At 36.6% G+C, this 19,916-nt stretch overlaps 1 protein-coding gene across 2 annotated transcripts in view; it reads right to left on the bottom strand.

The window, feature by feature from the left end:
- Positions 1 to 19,916, bottom strand: part of LOC102604884 (uncharacterized) — a 40,245-nt gene that overhangs the window by 1,814 nt on the left and 18,515 nt on the right. Inside the window, exons 7-18 of one of the 2 annotated variants that reach the window (XM_006338130.2) lie at positions 18,799 to 18,854; positions 18,619 to 18,718; positions 18,360 to 18,477; positions 17,963 to 18,172; positions 7,010 to 7,337; positions 3,516 to 3,609; positions 2,837 to 2,945; positions 2,255 to 2,526; positions 1,996 to 2,123; positions 1,382 to 1,616; positions 460 to 648; positions 31 to 317 (exon numbers count right to left, since the gene is read on the bottom strand). In XM_006338130.2, the coding sequence (XP_006338192.1) occupies positions 31 to 317; positions 460 to 648; positions 1,382 to 1,616; positions 1,996 to 2,123; positions 2,255 to 2,526; positions 2,837 to 2,945; positions 3,516 to 3,609; positions 7,010 to 7,337; positions 17,963 to 18,172; positions 18,360 to 18,477; positions 18,619 to 18,718; positions 18,799 to 18,854 (2,126 nt within the window). The remainder of the gene's footprint in view (positions 1 to 30; positions 318 to 459; positions 649 to 1,381; positions 1,617 to 1,995; positions 2,124 to 2,254; positions 2,527 to 2,836; positions 2,946 to 3,515; positions 3,610 to 7,009; positions 7,338 to 17,962; positions 18,173 to 18,359; positions 18,478 to 18,618; positions 18,719 to 18,798; positions 18,855 to 19,916) is intronic. The other variant, XM_015305989.1, reaches the window with a different exon arrangement.

Raw genomic sequence — 19,916 nt, 5'->3', positions numbered from 1 at the left:
AAAAAACTAAAGCAACATATGAATCATTACCGTGGGTGCTTCTCGAGCAATAAAGATCTGTTCTGGCTTTCCGACGGCATCACTGGTTCATTTTCAACAGTGCATACAAGTAGTCCAAACTGGTCATAACCACTGGCTGAAGGTTGAGAGTGAGTAAGATAAACATGTATGCCATGGGCACGTAAATATGGATTTGCATGGGTCTCAAGCCAACTAATAACTGGACAAAAATTAGCCCTCAGATGTCCGCGGTGTACTAAACGAAGTTGCGCATTTAGACCAGCAACTAGTCTATACCAAATTGTAGGTGGCACCGACTGCAATGGGATACAAAAAAAAGAAGAATACATATTTCAAAATTTTCTAATGAAAGGGAAGGAGAAACAGAAATGCTAAAAGAAATGATTTACCCACAAAATCCTGAACGGTCAGTCATCTTACTTAGCAATAAACACAAACCTGACTCATGAGGCTGGTCAGGATATTGTCACTTTGAAGAGAGAAAGGACTCATGTAAGATCCATCTCCTCCAAAAAGTATAGACATTGGTAACCTCTGATGGAGAGGAGGAGGCAGGTCATCCCTTTTCTCATCTCCCCCAAGGAAAAAATCCACATATGCAAGCATCAGATCTGAAGTTGCAGCTACCTACACTAGAATCGATATTGATCAACACCAATGGTGGTAAACATCCACGAGAATGAAGCAAAAAAATGGCATCAAAAAGTTGCACCTAATACCAAGTCTAACCAACAGCATCAGACTAAATCCTATATGCTGTAATTTCTTGCAAGTTGGAGACAATCTTTATAACTCACAAACTGCAACTATGTGCTTGTGCTTCATACAGAAGCTAAATCCATGTCATAAGCATATCTCTAAAAGTTGATGGAGTTCAGGTGAAAATAAATCACATCCAGAAACTCAACTTACTTTCATTTCAGTTCTATCATTCAGTCATTGAAATGAAACTATCCAGAAGCAAATTTACCATCAACTGCCAAGCTACACACAGATAAGAGTGTCTCATTTACACGGTAGAAGAGTTGTAGTTGTGCAATTTAAAATACCATTTTCTTAAAATAAAAAAGAAAAAACTAAATTTCTATCACAATCAAGTTAAGGTGGCTATATGAACTTCATTAAAGTTTCTAAAGTTAAGAGCATATTTTCTATCTGGTCAGACATTTGTACCCATGAAACATATATCACGGAGAAAATACAGCTGCATGGATGTCATACATAAATATCTCGACTGGCATTCAGGAACTCTATTACTATATCCATTTACTAGCATTTTCTAACCGATTACCAGATTATTTGACAAGCTTGTACAATTTTTGAGGGAATGATAACTTGGTGAAAGGTTGATAAGATAGACCTTGAGCCCTTCATAGAGTGCACGTGAACGACAAGAGCGCAAACAAGCATGATCATATTCGGAACGAACAAATTCGCGCAGTTGCTGCATTTTCTTCTTCCGACGCCATTGCAGCCATGACCATGCAAGTGGGTATGCAAAAGTACAAAGTATGCCATACACTGACCCTTCCCACCACTGATATGAAGCCAACTCATTTATCTCATCCACAAATCTGTTGAATGCATCTTCATATCTGATATGTTTAACAATTCAATTATGTCATTGAATGTTACAAAGTTCTCAAGAACATTTGGATGAAAGGAAACTACAATCACAGAACACAAGGATGTGGCCTAGTGGTTAATAAATTGGATTGAGAATTATGAGGTTTCAGGTTCAAATCCAAGCAGATAGGAATGTTGCAGATATCCCCTGGAATGAGTCGAGGTGTCCGCAAGCAGGCCTGGACACCGTGGTTATAAAAAAGAAAAACTACCAATATAGACATTAACATATTAGTGCCTGCAAATAAGTTCTTAAACGACTAGTATTACTGAGGAACAAGTTTGAGTATTGCTGCATGACATGCATGGGCAAGCCTTTAGTCTAATAGCAAATAAGAGAGAACATACACAATTTCTGTTACTGCTTTAGGAGGAGAATGAGGGAGATGCCAAGGTTGACTAAAAGTGTTATTCCCCGAAAGGTACATTCTATGCACATGTGTTTGCGATTCTTCAGTTCTACTTGTCTCCAGTACCTAAAATAACACACTTATATTAAAATCAGAATACCCATCAAGAGGACATTTCTAATATGCCACGTGTAAATATTGGTTGAATGGCAGCTGAAAAAAGAAATGATAGAAATATAGAAGGTGGATCTGAGGACCTCATTTAATGACTCTAAAAAAGGGAATGAACGATCAATTGGAGATCCACGACGTGCTGGGACTGGACCAGGCAATTCATCGCCACTGCCAAATTTTATCCGAGCCACACTAAGAACAAGAGCTAGAAGGATGAGGAGACTGAAAAGAAGACAACCAAATAACCATGGTCCACCAAAGGTGTAAATCAACTCCTCAAGTGCTGTATAACAGCGTGGCATGTGATATCTATCAGAAATGCACTTGTACGGACATGGAGTATCAGTGACGCCACCTGCAGCATTAAAGCGCCACCCCGAAAAGTTTATATAATAAAATCATTGATTGAGAAAACTTTTAAACTTCTTACAAATCATAATCTAGAATAATGCTATTATTCAATTAGAACAATCTTATTTCACCAATTCTTCTACCAACTTATACACATCTATCAATCAAGAAACCCTTAATCCTGAAACAGCTGAAGTCGCAAGAATTATCTACCAGTAAGAAATGTATCAATACAACTGAACACTGAAAACTAATTAGTTGCCAAAAGTGCAGGATGAAATCATCGCTGAACCATAAAATAAGACTGAACGTACCTCGTGTAGAAATATATAGAGCCCGATGAGGAAGCTCATGAGATGGACATTTAGCACACAGGGATCGATCAGATCCACTTACATTCTTATAAGTACCAATAGGGCATTCCTGCATTAGTTCATCCACATATTTAAACACTGACAATATACGTTAAACATAAATTCCACATTCTTAAGATACAGATTAAAAGATTATTCAAATATCTTTGACAGCAAACATTGAATGAGCTGACAATAGTCTACATTAAACCCCAGAGAGAGAGAGAAAACTGAGAAGTAAAAAAAATGTAAGTGTGATCGAACCTTTTGATCCACAACAAGATTAGCCAACATGCAGAGGTAACATATATGAAATTTCTCATTGCCTAACCGACAGATAAGATTGCAGTAAAATTAACTCTAGGGTGAGGTTTTTTCAAAATGTAGAAGAAGTTAAAGTATGAAGCATATTTGCTTTTAGACCTAGAATTTGATTAAACATATCCACAAGCCTTTGGTCCACAAAATGCAATCTCAACGCATATGGTTGTCTATCACTCTTTTAGGACGAGCATCATATTCTTCAGGTCAGGCCCCAAAACCTTTTCAATTAGTTTCAATCGTAAGAAGGAATTGCAAGTGTTGATAATGTATTCTTTATTTTATCTTTTTGATTACGCAAGTTGAAATTACAAGTTACCTGACAGAATATCCCATAAAGCCCCTTTGGGCAAGGTTTGCCGCTAAGAGTGCCGTTTTGTCCATCTTGCCCTAGAGATCTACCAATTCCTCCCCTGCACTTCCAATATCAGAATGATATCCAATAAGGATTGGAATTAAATAGACGAGTGTCACTAATAGTACAAGCATGTAGGTTTTAAGCACAACCAAGTGTAGGCTGTAGCAACAGCAGAAATAACTATCTAGCCTTGATAACTCAACAAGTAACACTGATCCACAAAGTTTAGGCGCCTGATCTAATGAACATTACATAGACAACAAAGGTTCATGTCATAGAAGCTAGATCCCGGTCTGTGCTTTGATTCAGAGCCAACATGATTGAAACTCCTCATATTTACAGTCAAGAAAAACGGTCCTACTCTGTTAAGATGCTCATTATCTGGATCATTAAAGATAATGCAAACCAAATGTGCTGTTTCCTTTTAATGAATCCCTTACTCACAGGTTGGCAGAAACAATTCAACTTTGTACATATCTTTGGTTTTATCCTTCAAGGGCCTAGGTCACAGCCTGGAAGTATCAAGGTTACAGGTCCAAAGAAACTACACAATATTAGCTGCTACAATACTTATCTTTATTACTTAACTAGGTAATTCACCCGCGCTTCGCGCGGGCATAAATAATCTTTCTAAGCTTTTGAACAACCTTTCCAATAATCGACTGTTATAAGAAAAAAAAGAGTAAATTTTAGTAGGTTTTAAGAACATTTCAACAGAAATTAAATCATTTGACATTATCACATATCTCAAGAATTATAAATATATAATGAATGATTAAAAATATGGAAAAGGGTCTAAAAAATACTCCAACTTTGGTCGAAATTGCTGTTACGTTACCAAACTTTGGAAAGGACCTTTTACCCCCCATGTACTATTTAATAGTGTATTTTAAAGGTATATATGTGCCTACGTGGACATCATAAATAATTGCATCATTTTAAATAGTAATGTGTCCACGTGGGCACATATATACCTTTAAAATACACTATTAAATAGTGCTGGGGGTAAAAGGTCCTCCATAAAGTTTGGTATCGTAACAACAATTTCGGCCAAAGTTGGAGTATTTTTCAGACCCTTTTTCCTTAAAAATATCTTCATATCTAATGATTTTTATCTTTTACATAATTTATCATAATATATGTTTGATAATATAATTGTCTAGTTAAAACCGAGTGATGTTTTTATAAAGCAATTAAACATCATTTTTTCTATTTCTTTGTACATGAAAAATATAGAATCTGATAATTTTATGGTTAGAATAACTCCTTGTGAAAAAAAAAATTATGTGAAAGTTTTGGATAATCAATATTAGTTATAAATAAGTTAACACCGTTAAAAATGTATACCACAACAACATAAATAAATTTTTTTAGAGACAATCTACTTGCATGAGGTCAAACGTTCACAACTTTTTGTTATTGTTACTTTGTTACTCTAAAGAAATTTATAGGAGAAAAATAAATTTGAAACAACAGCAAAATAATATTGTTAACCCTTTTAGAAATTTATTCTTCATTAAACTGCTGCTATGAAGGCCCTTCTAGATACTTCATCAATGCAACTTTATGACTTTTTCAAAAATATGTATGTATAATTGTTGCATTATGAAAGTACAAGTAGATCAATATGTTGGATTCTCGACTTAAAGAAATATTCTCGAACATTAAAAAATTAAAAATGAGTCTAATCTAGATAACTCAAATGCTCAACAATAACTTGGGACATGAAGGACAACAAATCTATTTTAATAGACATATCTTTTGTAGCTTAAGACATTACTTTTATTTAGAGCAAGTTTTGTTTCATATTCTTCAAATTAAGCTTGCCGAAAATAGTCATAACTCACACCAAAAATATTTAGAAGCGCCGAATGAGAAGGAAAAAAATGAAAAACATTAAAAGGACGAAAGCTTTGTCCAAGTGAGATCATATACATACAAAATGAAAATAATCAATACAATTTTAAGGAGACAACAAACAACGAGAAAAAACATACATTAAAGGGAGTAAACTATAAGATATAACTCAAATGCTCAACAATAACTTGGGACATGAAGGACAACAAATCTATTTTAATAGACATATCTTTTGTAGCTTAAGACATTACTTTTATTTAGAGCAAGTTTTGTTTCATATTCTTCAAATTAAGCTTGCCGAAAATAGTCATAACTCACACCAAAAATATTTAGAAGCGCCGAATGAGAAGGAAAAAAATGAAAAACATTAAAAGGACGAAAGCTTTGTCCAAGTGAGATCATATACATACAAAATGAAAATAATCAATACAATTTTAAGGAGACAACAAACAACGAGAAAAAACATACATTAAAGGGAGTAAACTATAAGATATCCAATGATGATAACAAATCATTCTAACCAGAAAAGTTCTCATGTTTTGAAATAATAAACCTCAAAAAATTGACTTACACTTCAATCAACTTTCAATTCTTAAAGTACACATAATATCCACTGATAAAATTTAGTAAAAATAGATAACAACAACATAAAAGCCATATGGCATGCAAAGTTATTAACTCTCAGAGGATTTTCTAAAGAACACAAAATCTCATCCTTGTATGTGAAGGAATGACATTGATGAAGAAATTAGAGATTTGTAAGGGTTTTTTTTATTGTACCTTCAACAATTCCAGTAGAAAAAACTTGCTTGTATACTCAATTAACATTTGTTATTTAATCTGTACTAACAAATACTTATAACAATAATTTTGCAGAAACATAAACAACAAAGTTTAAAGCATGTACTCAAAAATAACAATTAATAATATAAGCAAAAATTAATGACTGTAAAAAATATACCAGAATCTGTAACAATAGAATGAAACAGAATGAAAAAGATCGAGCCCACTGAATGCACGGTATCCCCTTAAGGAAATTATTCCCCTCTACTACCCGAGGTTTAAAGGAATAGATCCTCTCAGGATAGAGCGATTCTATTCACAAGTGTATTGATACAAAAACAATGGTGCAGTAAATCATTCAACAGGAGCAAAGTACACAAATATTTAATTGTCCAGAAGAAGAACTTCAAAATTTTCGTTGTTTTAAAATGAGAGGAAATTCCTATATTTATAGACAACAAAGGGCAGTGTGAACAAATGTTTATTGTGTCTTATCGGAAAGGTCACAACCCTTTGGAAAAGTTACAACCCTTCGGAAAGGTCACAATCTTTCATAAAAGTCACAACTTTTCATAAGAGTCGCAACTTTTCATAGAAGTCACAACTTTTCATAAAAGTCGCAACTTTTCATGAAAAGGGAAGGCCAGTTTTGGGAATAAAATAAATTAAAAGGGAATCCTAGTTTGTGGTGGCGCCACGTAGGCGGGTCTAGGGTTCTCTTTTATATGATATATATGATGTTTCACAAAACAAAACTTACCAACCAAGTAAATTCAAGTTACACAATGAGTATGTACACTAGATTAGATACGAACCCGACATTTATCGTGCCTTTTACACTTGTTATAGGCAGGTATTCATCTCCAACAGAAATGTCCGACCAATGAAAGTGAATCCTTCCACCACCACCGCCACCACCATTAGGACTACCATGCCCTCCCATAGTTGATATAGTAGAAGAATCACCAAGGACCAAAGACTGAACAAAAAGAAGAATTGTTCCACCAGATCCACCGCCTGGACCTAAGTCTGAAAGAACCTTACTATAGTCATCTGTGCTATACTTGCCAAAGCTTTCTCCATCGGCTTGTATTGAACCATAGACAGACAACCTTATCAATGAATGCTCCAGTGAACCCATAACTGTTTCAAGAGAGATATCACAAACAATTACTCTCTACACATTGTATTTAAAGCAAGTTTCTAAGGAGACAATGTTCATTATGCAAGGATTATCAAGAAAAAGTGACTAGAAATATCAGCACTGAATTGAAGAACACACGAAACCACATTTCACAGCAAATAAACAAGCAAAAATAAGTTAAGTAAGAAAAAAAATTGAAATTTTGACCATTCCTCAATTCATGCTTACTGATTGATGATCGCTTTTATTTGTGTAGCATTTCATGGGTATATATGGATCCATCTCGATATCACGGCTTCTCTCTCTCTCTCTTCTGCTCTCTTTCCCTGATAGTGGCTACCTCTTTCCCAATTTCATCACACTTATGCTGGAGGCCACCAACCCCGGTGTCTCCCTCATCCCCTTCTCTCTCTCCTCCTCTTCTTCTCTCTCTTCCCTTCTTCCTTGTTCGACCAAACCCTAGGCAGCGAGCAGGAGAGAGACGGAAGCACCACTGTCTGTTTCTCCGGCGACCACTCACATTTGAACGGAAGATCGCCCAAGCATCACTGAGGTCCCTCTCATCTTCAACAGCTTGCCATCCCGGCAAGGTTCTGTCTATCCTGTCCCTCTTTCTTTCTTGTAGTGGGTTTATATTTTCTGAAACCTTTCGTGCTCATCTTGCATTCTTATTCTGCTTTTGCAATCCTTTGTTAGGTAATTAATAGCCGTTTGGCTAAACTTAAAAAAAAGTAGTTTTTAAAAAGTCAAACAGTAGTAACTTTTAAGTTAAAAAATGAAAAGTAGGGGAGTACCTACTTTTAACTATTTAAAGTCATTTTAAACTTATTTTAAGTTACATTCATGATTCAACTTCCAATATTTCAAAGAACATAGAAGCTTAGTTGCGCAGACTCTTCACTTTTGATGCCGCACCCGTCTTGGATTCTTCAAAAAGACACTACTTTTGGCGAATCCGACACGCACCCATTGGCATTTTTGAAGAGTCTGAGCAACATAGCATAGAAGTAAATTTTAAGGATTTAGAATTTGATTCTGCAGTTGGATTTCTTGTTCGGATAGTTTGATTCTGCAACCTTCTCGTGGGATAATCTGATTGTATAAGTCCTTATTTGTACCTTCCATTCTGGGTCTATTGTTCAATTTCTCTGTTTCTAATTCTTATTAGCATTTGTGTTGAAATTTACATTCAGTTATTGCAGTAATTTTTAGCATGATAACTTGCCTAGGTTTAGGATGAATTTGAATTATAAATTTCTATTAGGTTGTTTTAGTTAAGATATTTTAGCTATTTTGAATTGTAGATTTTCTACATATTATGTATTCAAATTGGCTATTTAAAGCCCACCTATGCTTGGTAAAAATAATGAGAGAAACTTCAAACAATATTTTTAACCATTTTTGTCACACCATCTTATAAAAAACTGCAGTGGTATCAAGAGCCTCATTAATCTTACAAGATCTCTGTAAGTTCATTGAAAAACAACTTTCTACCAGTTTTAATCCATACCTATTTTCAATCCATTTTAATTTCGTGCTTATTTTTAACACACAGTACTTTATCAACCAATATTAATTTTCAACCCACTTCTCAACCATGGTAAGCAACAATCTCTCTTTCAATGCCCCACAAATTTTTACCGACAAAAACTATCAAATTTGGTCAATGAGAATGAAATTGTATGTTGAAACCTACGATTTATGGAATGCTATAATGGAAGAACGATCCTTATTAACACTCTACGTGAATCTTATCATTTTCCAGATTAAAACACTTTCAAACAAGACAAGATTATTATGGGTGTTTCGTAAGTACAAAATCAAAAGAAGAATAAGAAAGAAGAAGAGAAAGATCAATATTAAAAAATGTGCAAGTTCAAATGCAGTCAAAAGATTTCAGTGCCAACTGGCGAATCAGAATTTGAGGAGCAAATTTTTTTGATTGCACCAACTGAAGCAAAGGAGGAGTATTGAAATCTACTTTCAATTATTGTTGTAACTTTTAGCATAATAACTTGCTTAGGTTTAGGATGAATTTGAATTTTATATTTCTATTAGGCTGTTTTAGTTGTTGAGATATTTAAGCGTTTTTGAATTTTTGAATTGTAGATTTTTTGCACATCATGTGTTTAAATTGACTATTAAATACCCTACTACTTTTGATAAAAATATTTACAGACATTTTAATCAATACTTTTAACCATTTTTGCTGCACCATCTTTTAAAAAATCAATAATCTTTATTTATTCAACCCATATTACTTTAGGTATTGTGCAGCCTTTGTTGGTATTTTGCCCCTATTTTAGTCATTTATTTAGTTTCTACTTCTTTAGCCTCTATCCTCAAGTTCTTATGCTGCCCGGCTATCCTAATTATTTGTGTTATAATCCATATAAAAATAAAAGTAGTGTCAGCTGCTAAAGAAAAAGGAAGGAAAATAGAGAGTCAATGACCATTTAAAGAAAAAAAAAAGTGTAAGTAATGGGCTTTAGCCCATAATCACGTTTCTGACAACTTTATTTTTGAGAAGGTCTTAACTTGTATTCTATTCCAAAACAAAAAACCAGAACCTACCACAACAAATTACACGTTCCTAATTACAATTGTGGAGAGTAGCAGGAAGATCTTCAATCCTATAGCAAAATTTACAAGGAACCTAAAACAATCTGTAACTGATTCTAGATCTTCCATGTACTCCCGTTTACACCAAAAAGAACAAAACTAAGCAGTTCATCTTAATCTTCTGGATGGAATTACTCTTGTTTTGGAAGCATTTGAGATTTCTTTCTTTCCACACAGACCACCAAATGCAAGCTGGAATGATTTTCCATCTCTCTTTATGCCCAGTAATGCTTGCATAACTGCTCCATATCTTCAAAGTTTGGGTAACTCTCCTAGGCATAACTCATTTCATGCCCTTCAGATTGATAAAAACATTCCACAAAATGTTGGTTATTCTACAGTGAAGGAAGAGATGGGTGAGAGTCTCTACTTCTACTTCACCACATAGGAGGCACCTAGGACTCAGATGAATATTTCTTTTCATAAGATAATTGTGGGTCAAAAGTGCCTGCTTAGCAAGGAGCCACTTTGTAGGGGATTTTAGTTTTCCATATCAGCTTCCATGGCCACCCATTCCTCTGACTGTTACAAGGATTAAACTTCTTGTAGGCTCTTTTGACACTAAATTGTCTTGGTTGTGATCCTGCTATCCCAAACTATAATGTGCATCAGTAGTTCAAAGCTCCAAGACCTTGGAAAACTCCACCAACTTTGGATCTCCTAGTCATTTAGAGGTTTTCTAAAACTCAGATTCCACCCTTGGCTTGACCACATCTCTGCCACAATGGCCCTTTGCTGCTGGTTTAGGGTGAAAATATCCGGGAACAAAGTTTTTAAAGATCCTTGATATAGCCATCTATCTTCCCAAAAAGAGGTTTTCCTATCATTACCCAATTTAATACTGCAGTTTCCTCTGAGCTTTGGCCAATGATTTCTGATGGCTCTCCTAAGGCTTGATCCGTAAGTGCTACAGACCATTTTAGTTATCCAGTGATCCTCCATTTCATATTTGGCCTGTATTACATCTTTCCACAAAGCTTGCTCACTAGAAGCAAATCTCCATATCCACTTCATCATAAGGCACTGGTTTTGGATTTTTAAATTCCTTATCCCCATCCCACCTGCGTGCTTACTCTCAATCAATGTATCCCACTTAACCAAGTGAAATTTGTTGGTTTCACTATTTCCTTCCCACAGGAAGTTCCTCCTCAAAGCATCAAGACTGTCAATAACACCAATAACACCAATAACACCATTAGGAATAGGGAAAAGCGACATCATGTAGGTAGGCATAGAGTCCAAAACATTGTTGATGAGTGTTAATCTTCCTCCTAAAATAAGGTAACCAACCTTTTTTCACATTTTTCAATCACCCCATTCCAGATGCCTATAGATTTGCTTTTGGCTTCCAAGGGCATCCCCAAGTATGTAGTTGGTAGGTTTCCTGTCCTTCCACCCAAAATCCTAGCCAAAGAGGATAAATCAGGGACTTCATTTACTTCATTTACTGGATACAAGAAACTCTTGTTCCAATTGATGTGAAGCCTAGAGATGGCTTCAAAAAGAACAAAGATTACCCTTAAAATCTTGAGTTGGTTCCTGTATACATCAGGAAGACAAGAGTATCTTCTGCATATTGTAAGTGAGTAATATCCAGATCAGCCCCCACTCTATTGGATACCCTAAAACCTCTCCGCCACAACTTTTCTTGAGCGATTTTCAACATATCATTTACCCCCTCCATAGCGATAATAAAAAGAAAGGGGGATAATGGGTCTCCTTGTCTTAAACCTCAAACCTCTCTGTGAAGAGAAGAAACCTGTAGAGCCATTTATTAGAACTGAGAATTTCACAGTGCTGATGCAAAAGTTCATCCATCTTAACCATCTACCTCCATAACCCCTTTTAGAAAGAGTCCCCAACAAGAACTTCCAACTGAGGTGGTCATAAGCTTTTTGAATGTCCAGCTTACATAGGATGCCTGGGATACTACTTCTAGTTCTAGCATCAACACACTCATTAGCCATAAGAATGGCATCTATTATTTGTCTCCCTTTTATGAAGGCCAAATGTTGGGGGCCCACTAGTTTGTGCATAACCATTTTGATTCTCTTGGTGAGTAATTTGGAGATGATCTTGTACACACTACCAATTAGGCTAATGGGTCTAAAGTCAGTGAGCTCCTTAGCACCCATTTTTTTTTTGGAATTAAAGCCACATAGGTAGAGTTGAAGCTTTTTCTCAAAGATACATCTCTCATGAAAGTTCTTGACAAAAAAAAGAAAAGAAAAGAGGGCTTTAGGGATTGGGATAACATCAAGCAAATAGGGGCAAAGATCTTAGGAGATTTGGAGTGGAAGCTTTGGCCAGCCCCTTTGAAAATGAAGGGAAAAAATAGACGCAGTCTTAGCTTCTCATGGGAGCACACGTAGAGAAAAATAATCAAATAGAGAGAGGAAGAGAAGAAAAGGAGGAAGAACTCAAGGTAATCTACTTACTCGATTTATAAGTCTAATTTATGAGTTATGGGCACACTAAATTTGAATTAACTTGATGAATTGGGATTAAAGGTACTCTGTTGGAAGACAAGGCTGCACATAAGAGACTACTTACTAGCAACACATGAGTATCCTGGATGGATAATTTGTAGTGTTCAGTTTTGCATTTTTCAGCTCTTCATTTATGATATTTGAATTTCAGTTGAGCATCCAATTAAAGTGGATAATATTAAATATGAAAATCTTTCGATGAAGCTAATTAGCTGTCGAACAACTCTTGAATTAGGAATGAAGAAATTTTACATTGGGAGACCTGACTACATCCGGGCATCTAAATTAAAAGCTTTGAAACATAAATTGAAGGAATGGAATAGAAGTGAGCAAAAGAAGTCTTGGCCAACAGAGAAAGAATGTTCTTGAAAAGCTGGCTGTTGTGGAAAAGATTGCCACTGATAGAGCATTGACAGAAGATGAAGCAACGGAAAAAGGCAACTTTACTTCTGAAACTGGAGGGTTTATAAAAAATGAAGAGATTTACTGGAAGACAAAGGTCAAGATCTGTTTGGTTAAAGGAAGGGGACAAGAATACCAATTTCTTCCACAAAATGGCTAATGCACACAAGAGGTATAACAACATAGATCAACTGCTCATTCAGGGGAATATAGTCCAAGATCCAGAAAGGATCCAAGGGGAAATAGTGGAGTTCTACCAGAAACTTTACTCTGAAAATGTTCAATGGGAACCCAGCAACAATTTCTTAAACTGTCCAAGGCTAACAGGGGAAGAAATAGAGGACCTAGAAAGAAATTTTGATGAGGAGGAAGTTCTGAGAAGTTTAAAGCAATGTGCAGTGGATAAAGCACCAGGATCAGATGGCTTTACAATGGGGTTCTACATCAAATGTTGGGAAGTGGTCAAGGGTGATATCATGAAAACCTTTCAGCATTTCTATGACCAAGGGAGGTTTGAAAGAAGTTTTAATGCTACCTTCATAGCCTTGATTCCAAAGAAAAAGGGTGCTAAAGAACTAAGGGACTTTAGACCTATCAGTTTGATAGGAAGCATCTATAAAATTCTCTCAAAAGTGCTCACTGAAAGGCTAAAACGAGTGATGTCCAAACTTGTTAATTCACAACAGCTAGCTTTTATTAAGGGAAGGTAGATCATGGATGCTGTTCTAACATATATGGTGTCTTTCTTTCCTATTCCTCCAGGTGTCATTAATAGGTTGGATAGCATCAGGAGAAAGTTTTTGTGGCAAGGAAACAAGGAAAGGAAGGGGTACCACTTAGTCAAATGGAAAAAAGTGATCAATGATAAGAGAGTTGGGGGTTTAGGGATCAAGAACCTTAAGAATCAAAGCAATGCTTTGAGAATGAAGTGGCTTTGGAGGTATTCCAATGATGATCGGAATTTATGGGGCTCAGTCATAAAAGCAAAATATGAAGAAAGTGACAATTGGATGACAAAGGAAGTTACCACTCCCTATGGTGTTAGTTTATGGAAATCCATCCGATCACTATGGGATGAATTCAAACAAAACACCAAGATTAAAGTGGTAGATGGTGCTAAAACTAGATTCTGGAAGGAGGATTGGCATGAAGCAGGAAATCTGGAGACACTTTTCCCGGACATACATACTCTGGTTCTTCAGCAACAAAATACAATAGCTGAACTATGGACACCTCATGGGTGGAATATTATATTTAGAAGGCACCTCAATGATTAGGAAATTCCAAGAGTTACAGAACTCTTCAGCGTCATTGAACAATTGAGTGGCTTGGAGACAGGGAAGGACAGATTGCAGTGGTTGGGGAACAGTACTGGGACTTTTAAAGTAAGTGCAGCATATAGGAAGTTGAACCACCCAATTATGCAGGCATCCAAATGGCCCTGGAAACACATTTGGAAGGCCAAGATCCCACACAAAGTGGCCTGTTTTGTGTGGTTACTGGCTAAGGAAGTGGTGTTGACACAGGAGAATTTGATGAAGAAGGGGATTACACTGTGTTCAAGATGTTTTTTTTGCGGGGAAACTGCAGAAACAGTCAATCACTTGTTCATCCAGTGCAAGGTCACTGGCCAATTGTGGAGTCTATTCCTAAGGCGCAAAAACATCTCATGGGTCATGCCTGGTAGAATTGCAGAGGCCTTATACAGTTGGGAAGAAGCAGGATTACAAGCAAAGAACAGAAGCAACTGGAGAATCATTCCTGCTATTATTTGGTGGACTGTCTAGAAAGAGAGAAATCTTAGAGTTTTTGAGAATAGGGAGAGTAATATGCAGCAAGTAAAATTGAGTTGTATTCTAACTGTGTTTTTGGTGTAATCAGATCTACTCTAATGACACTGTGTCTATCAATGATGATTTAGACTCATTATAGGGATAGGACAGTGCCTTTAGAATTCATTATGTAAATATGGTTTCAGTACAACCCATGTACTGATTTAAAGAAATAGAAACAATTACCAATCTCAAAAAAAAAAGTAGATACCTTTTCACATTAAAGGGTTGTGACTTTTCCGATGAGTTGTGACTTTTCTTAATGGTTGTGCCTTTTTTGATGGGTTGTGACATTTCCAATGAGTTGTGACTGACTGGGTAGTCTGCAAGATGATAATTTTTAAGCAAAGCTAAAATGTGGGTAGCCAAAATTATGACTCGTTTACTAGATTGGAGAATTTCGAAAGTTGATGAGAAATACAACCTCTTAATTAAGAGTAAAGCATGAACCTTGAAGGTTGGATGTCTTTTTAGTTTTGAGTTAGCCTAAATAAAAGGTTTTAACACGAAATTTATATGATGTGATTATAGATTGATCGAAGAAAAGTCGTACGGATTACTCGAGTGAAGAGTTTGGTATTTCAACATGAGTACTGTCAGTAGTAATCTTACCACAATTTGAATTTTATAACTCTCATAATTTATTAAGTGAATGTGTTACCGAATGTTTTGAACTTGCATGTGTGACAAGCCTTTTACTTAATATTGAAACGGTTATGTGAGATGTTCTCACTTTTATAAGACTTGTTTATTGTTAATTGAAATGTGATTTACCATTATTGAAAAAGTTTGTTATTTACTTGAAAAGTATGTATCTTGACATATGTTTTTGGTTTAAGTTTTTACATAATATGATTTGATAAGAACTTGAGTGTCTTGTACTATTTTGGAAAATGTTTCTACTGGTTATTAAGAGAAGTATAAATGGGAGTAGACCTTGATGAATCCCATGGTTAACGGCGGGTTCGTTAGACCGGGTGTACCTTGTTTTCAACTAGCATACAGTTACCGATTTCCCTCGATTAGGGATCTACTGATATGAATATTTGACTCCTTTATGAGGGGTCCACTGTAATTGGTTATTTCTTAAAGAGAAGAACCACACCGATTACATGATTCATTCTTGGAAACCTCCCAAATATAAGATTTGATATTGAAGTGTTTACTGAGTTTATTTCTAAATTGTTAAATTGAAATTTTGCTTACATGACACAGACAAGATTGATTATTGTTATTGTTTTCTAAAAGGCATTTACTTTATGATTTTGATTATCACACTAGCATATTTTCTTACTTGTCCCTCATTAAAACGGTTGTGGTTAAGTGTTATTACACACTGAGCTAGCATCTCACTCCTCGCTATATGTTTTAACAGAGAACTCAGACGATGTCAGCAAGGGTTTCATTATCTACAGAGTGTTAATTGGTAGTATCTAGTGAGCTCCACATTGCTTCGCGTGGCAACAGATTTATTGAATTGCTATGGTTCATTTTCTTTGAAACTCTTAGAGTCGCTCCATTGTCATTTCCTTTATTAGAGTCATGACTATTCCTTCGTTTTGTAGTCATGTGACTAGTTTTGAACTTCATTTTGTATTCTGGAGATGAAATGGTATCATTGCATGTCGATTAGATATAGATGGATAGTATGTCCTGATTTAGGGGTATTGTAGTTGTGTTGCTGGTTTTTGAGACATGGAAAAATTGGATAGCCCCAAAAGCAAAGGAAACTCTGCCCGGTCTTCTGTAAATTTCTATTAAGGCTTGCTTTGGGATTCTCCCCCTTAGTGCCGGTCACGGTCTTAAATTGGGTTATGACAATTTGCTTGCCTGCTTACTTGTATTTTCTTGTTGATTCTGGCCTGTGGTCCCTTATTGCATTTATAATTTCCTTGATTAGTTTCATCTGCTTTAGTGGCTTTGATTTGTGATAGTAGACCAAGGTCATGTTGTCGGTCGGGGATAGAGGTGAGGGTCAAGGGTGGTAAGTGTGTTTAGGGAGCATCTAGGCTGAGATTAGGGTTGTGGAACATAAGGTCACTAACGGGGAAATCCATAGAGTTAGTAAAGATCCTTAGGAAGAGGAAGATTAATATAGCTTGTGTCTAGGAAACCCAAGTGGGTAGCAGGGTAGGTACTGAGGCTTGGGATGTGGAAGGATTTAAGGCGTGGTACTCTGTGAGAGGTGAGGAATAGTTGACAGGGATCTTAAGGAGTAAGTGGTAGAGGTCGGGAGGGTTAATGATAGGATTATGTTGATTAAGTTAGTTGTGGGAAGGATGACATTGAGCATTATTAGCATACACACCACAAGCGGCTTGACGAGGAGGTCAAGAAGCATTTTTGGGAGGATTTGGACGAGTTTGTGAGAAGTATTCCACCCACTGAGAAGCTATTTGTAGGAGGGGATTTCAATGATCTCATCGGGACAATCTGTAGGGGCTATGATGATGTGCATGGAGGTTTTGGTTTTGGGGATTGAAACGAAGGAGGGTTCACATTTTTAAATTTTGCTAAAGCTTTTGAGTTGGTGGTAGCAAATTTGAGTTTCCCGAAGAAGGAGAACCATTTGGTTACCTTCTGTAGCCTGGTGGATAAGACTCAGACTGATACTTACTTCTTAGGAAGGGTGATAGAGGCCTACTTTTTAAGGACTGCAAGGTTATTACAACAACATACCCAGTGAAAGGACTGCAAGGTTATTCGGGGTGAGAATCTGCATCCCCTTTTCAAACTGTTTGACAGGCTTTATTTGAGTTGAGGGTCTATCGGAAACAATCTCACTATCTGTACGAGGTAGGAGTAAGGTCTGCACACACTCTACCTCCCAAGACCCCACCTTGTGGGATAACACTGGGTATGTTGTTGTTGCTGTTGTATGGCCATTCCTCAACTGCAAGATTTGTTTACGTGTAAGCTTTCCCTTTAATGTAAACTGCAACAAGCATCTCTTCTCAAGGAGTTCATCAGCTCATTGGAATAGGCTTTCTCAGCCGTAAATCTCTGATAGCAAATTTCAATATAACATTAAACAACAAAAGCCCAAGAAGATCCAGGATGGTAAAAAATGTAGTCTGCCACTGTGGATAAAAAAAATATGTTCTATGCGTGTGACTTTACAAAAACCTACCAGAAAAACTCAAACAGCATTCAATTATTTTAGGCAGTTATATTGAGATTATTTTCTGCAGGTTAGTTTGGGTGGTATAGCCATAAAAACCAGAGGATAACTTAAGTCAAGAAACAAAGAGATTAATGAAAAAAATTCTAAACACTAACCAATTATGCCACCACCAGCAGTTGAACTAGGCAAACTATGGTTTCCACTTCCGCTACCGAGTTCACAAGGCAAACCTGTGTCACCATATGAAATACCACCCCTGATATAGCTGCCATTATAAAATGCATCACCACCCTTTCCACCATGTCCGGCACCACTGCTTAGGCCATTAGGCAAGAGCACACCACTGCCCAACCCTCCGGTGCAACCTTCATATCAAAAAACATCATTTAGCTCTGAATCTGGACTACAAGAGTGTAAAGGTAATTGATAGAAAATTGTATTCTTTTAAGCTCCATGTACATACAAAAAGATTTTCTTGTTCAACAGAAACATGAAAACTTACAAGAAGGGAAAAGATAACAAACAAGGGAAGGAAAATGAGAAAAGGCCTACCTAGCCCAGAGGCACTTATTGATCCTGTAGATTTTACAATAACTGTTCTAACCAAATGGAAATGAACAACAGACCCTTCTAAGAAGCCCTCAACCAAAACATCTTCAACACGACAGACCTACACGAATAAAACAGATCAATTTTGTTCAAATCATCTGGAATACAGAACAGCAGTCAATGCCAAAAGCTACTTAAACAGATATAGGCATAAACATGAAAGATATCACCCTTGAGTGATGAATTTGATTAGCAAAAATACCTGAAGAGTAAAAGATAGTGAGCTATTCACGTTGCAGTCCTCAGGGGGGTATATCAATTCAATTGGGCAATTCGCCTGTCCACAAAAAAGTCTTGTTTTCCTGCAATTGCGAATAATATCTTGCTGAAAACAATAATGAGTCCAGCAAAAAAAAACTAGCTGTAGATAGTTGTGCCTTACGTGTGATTAACACTTGCATTTTCAAGGGGACCACGCAAAATAGACCCAGGACCGACCTTCACACATAAACAGAGAAATACTGTCATTAGCATGCTCACAGATCATTACTTATGCTGTATTAGGATTTCAAGTTTCATAAGCAAGTTAAATTCAAAAGTAGCATCAGCCAAAGAAGAAAGATTAAGGCAAAGAATCTCAGACTACCTTACAAATCTAAAAACCTGAGTTCATGTGAAGACATAAGCCCTTTACACAATGTCTGAAACTAGAAGATTAAGCCAAAACAGAGTACAAAGTGTCTGTTTGATAGAACTTGAGTACACACTCCCCCACAAAGGTAGAATTTGTGTCCCCATCTAACCCCATCATCGAAAATACATCATGTTTTAGACTTTTAGCCTTAACAGGTATTTCTGGTCCTACTATCTATATTCCTACTCATATATAGTCCTACTCATATATCAAAATTCTATATATGAGTAGGAATATAGATAGTAGGATCAGAAATACTTGGGGCTCAGGTTTGACTATTGGGTTGACTTTGACCTAGACCGCATATTAAATTATGGTTATCCATCCTTTAGCTTTGTTTAAAAGTTTGTAAATATTTTTTGGCTAGTGTTGAGTCGTTTGGACGCGGTCAAAAAAGGTTGAAAGCTCTCTTGTGGTAAGTTAAGACTTTGATAGGGAATTTTCCCCAACTTACGTGCTAATTGAGAGTTATGTGGGAATAGCATTGTAACACCCCGTATTCGAAACAGACCAAAAATACAGATTTTGAGAAGTTGCAGGTGCAACTTATGGTCACCATCCACGGACCGTAGGTCAGACCACGGCCCGTGCTGGTGATCCGTGGTTCACCACTGCAACCCCTCCCTAAACCAGCTCAGAAAATTGGCTAAGTCCCGACTCACGGACAGACCCACGGTCCGTAGATCAGACCACGGTCCGTGGTCTGTGTCCGTGGATCGAGACTTCCCTTACCCAGCCTCTGACACAAACTACGGTCGACCAGCACGGATCGTCATTCGATCCACGGTCCGTAGGTCTGATCGTAGATGAGGGTCAGCAGCTAGTTAGCTGAAAATTATTGATGGGTCAACTTCAGATGGTCATAA

This window comes from Solanum tuberosum, unplaced genomic scaffold (assembly GCF_000226075.1).
Source record: "Solanum tuberosum cultivar DM 1-3 516 R44 unplaced genomic scaffold, SolTub_3.0 scf00003, whole genome shotgun sequence".
NCBI classification, from domain to species: domain Eukaryota; kingdom Viridiplantae; phylum Streptophyta; class Magnoliopsida; order Solanales; family Solanaceae; genus Solanum; species Solanum tuberosum.
Note: the sequence above shows the minus strand (reverse complement) of the source record. Positions and strands in the feature narration are given on the sequence as shown.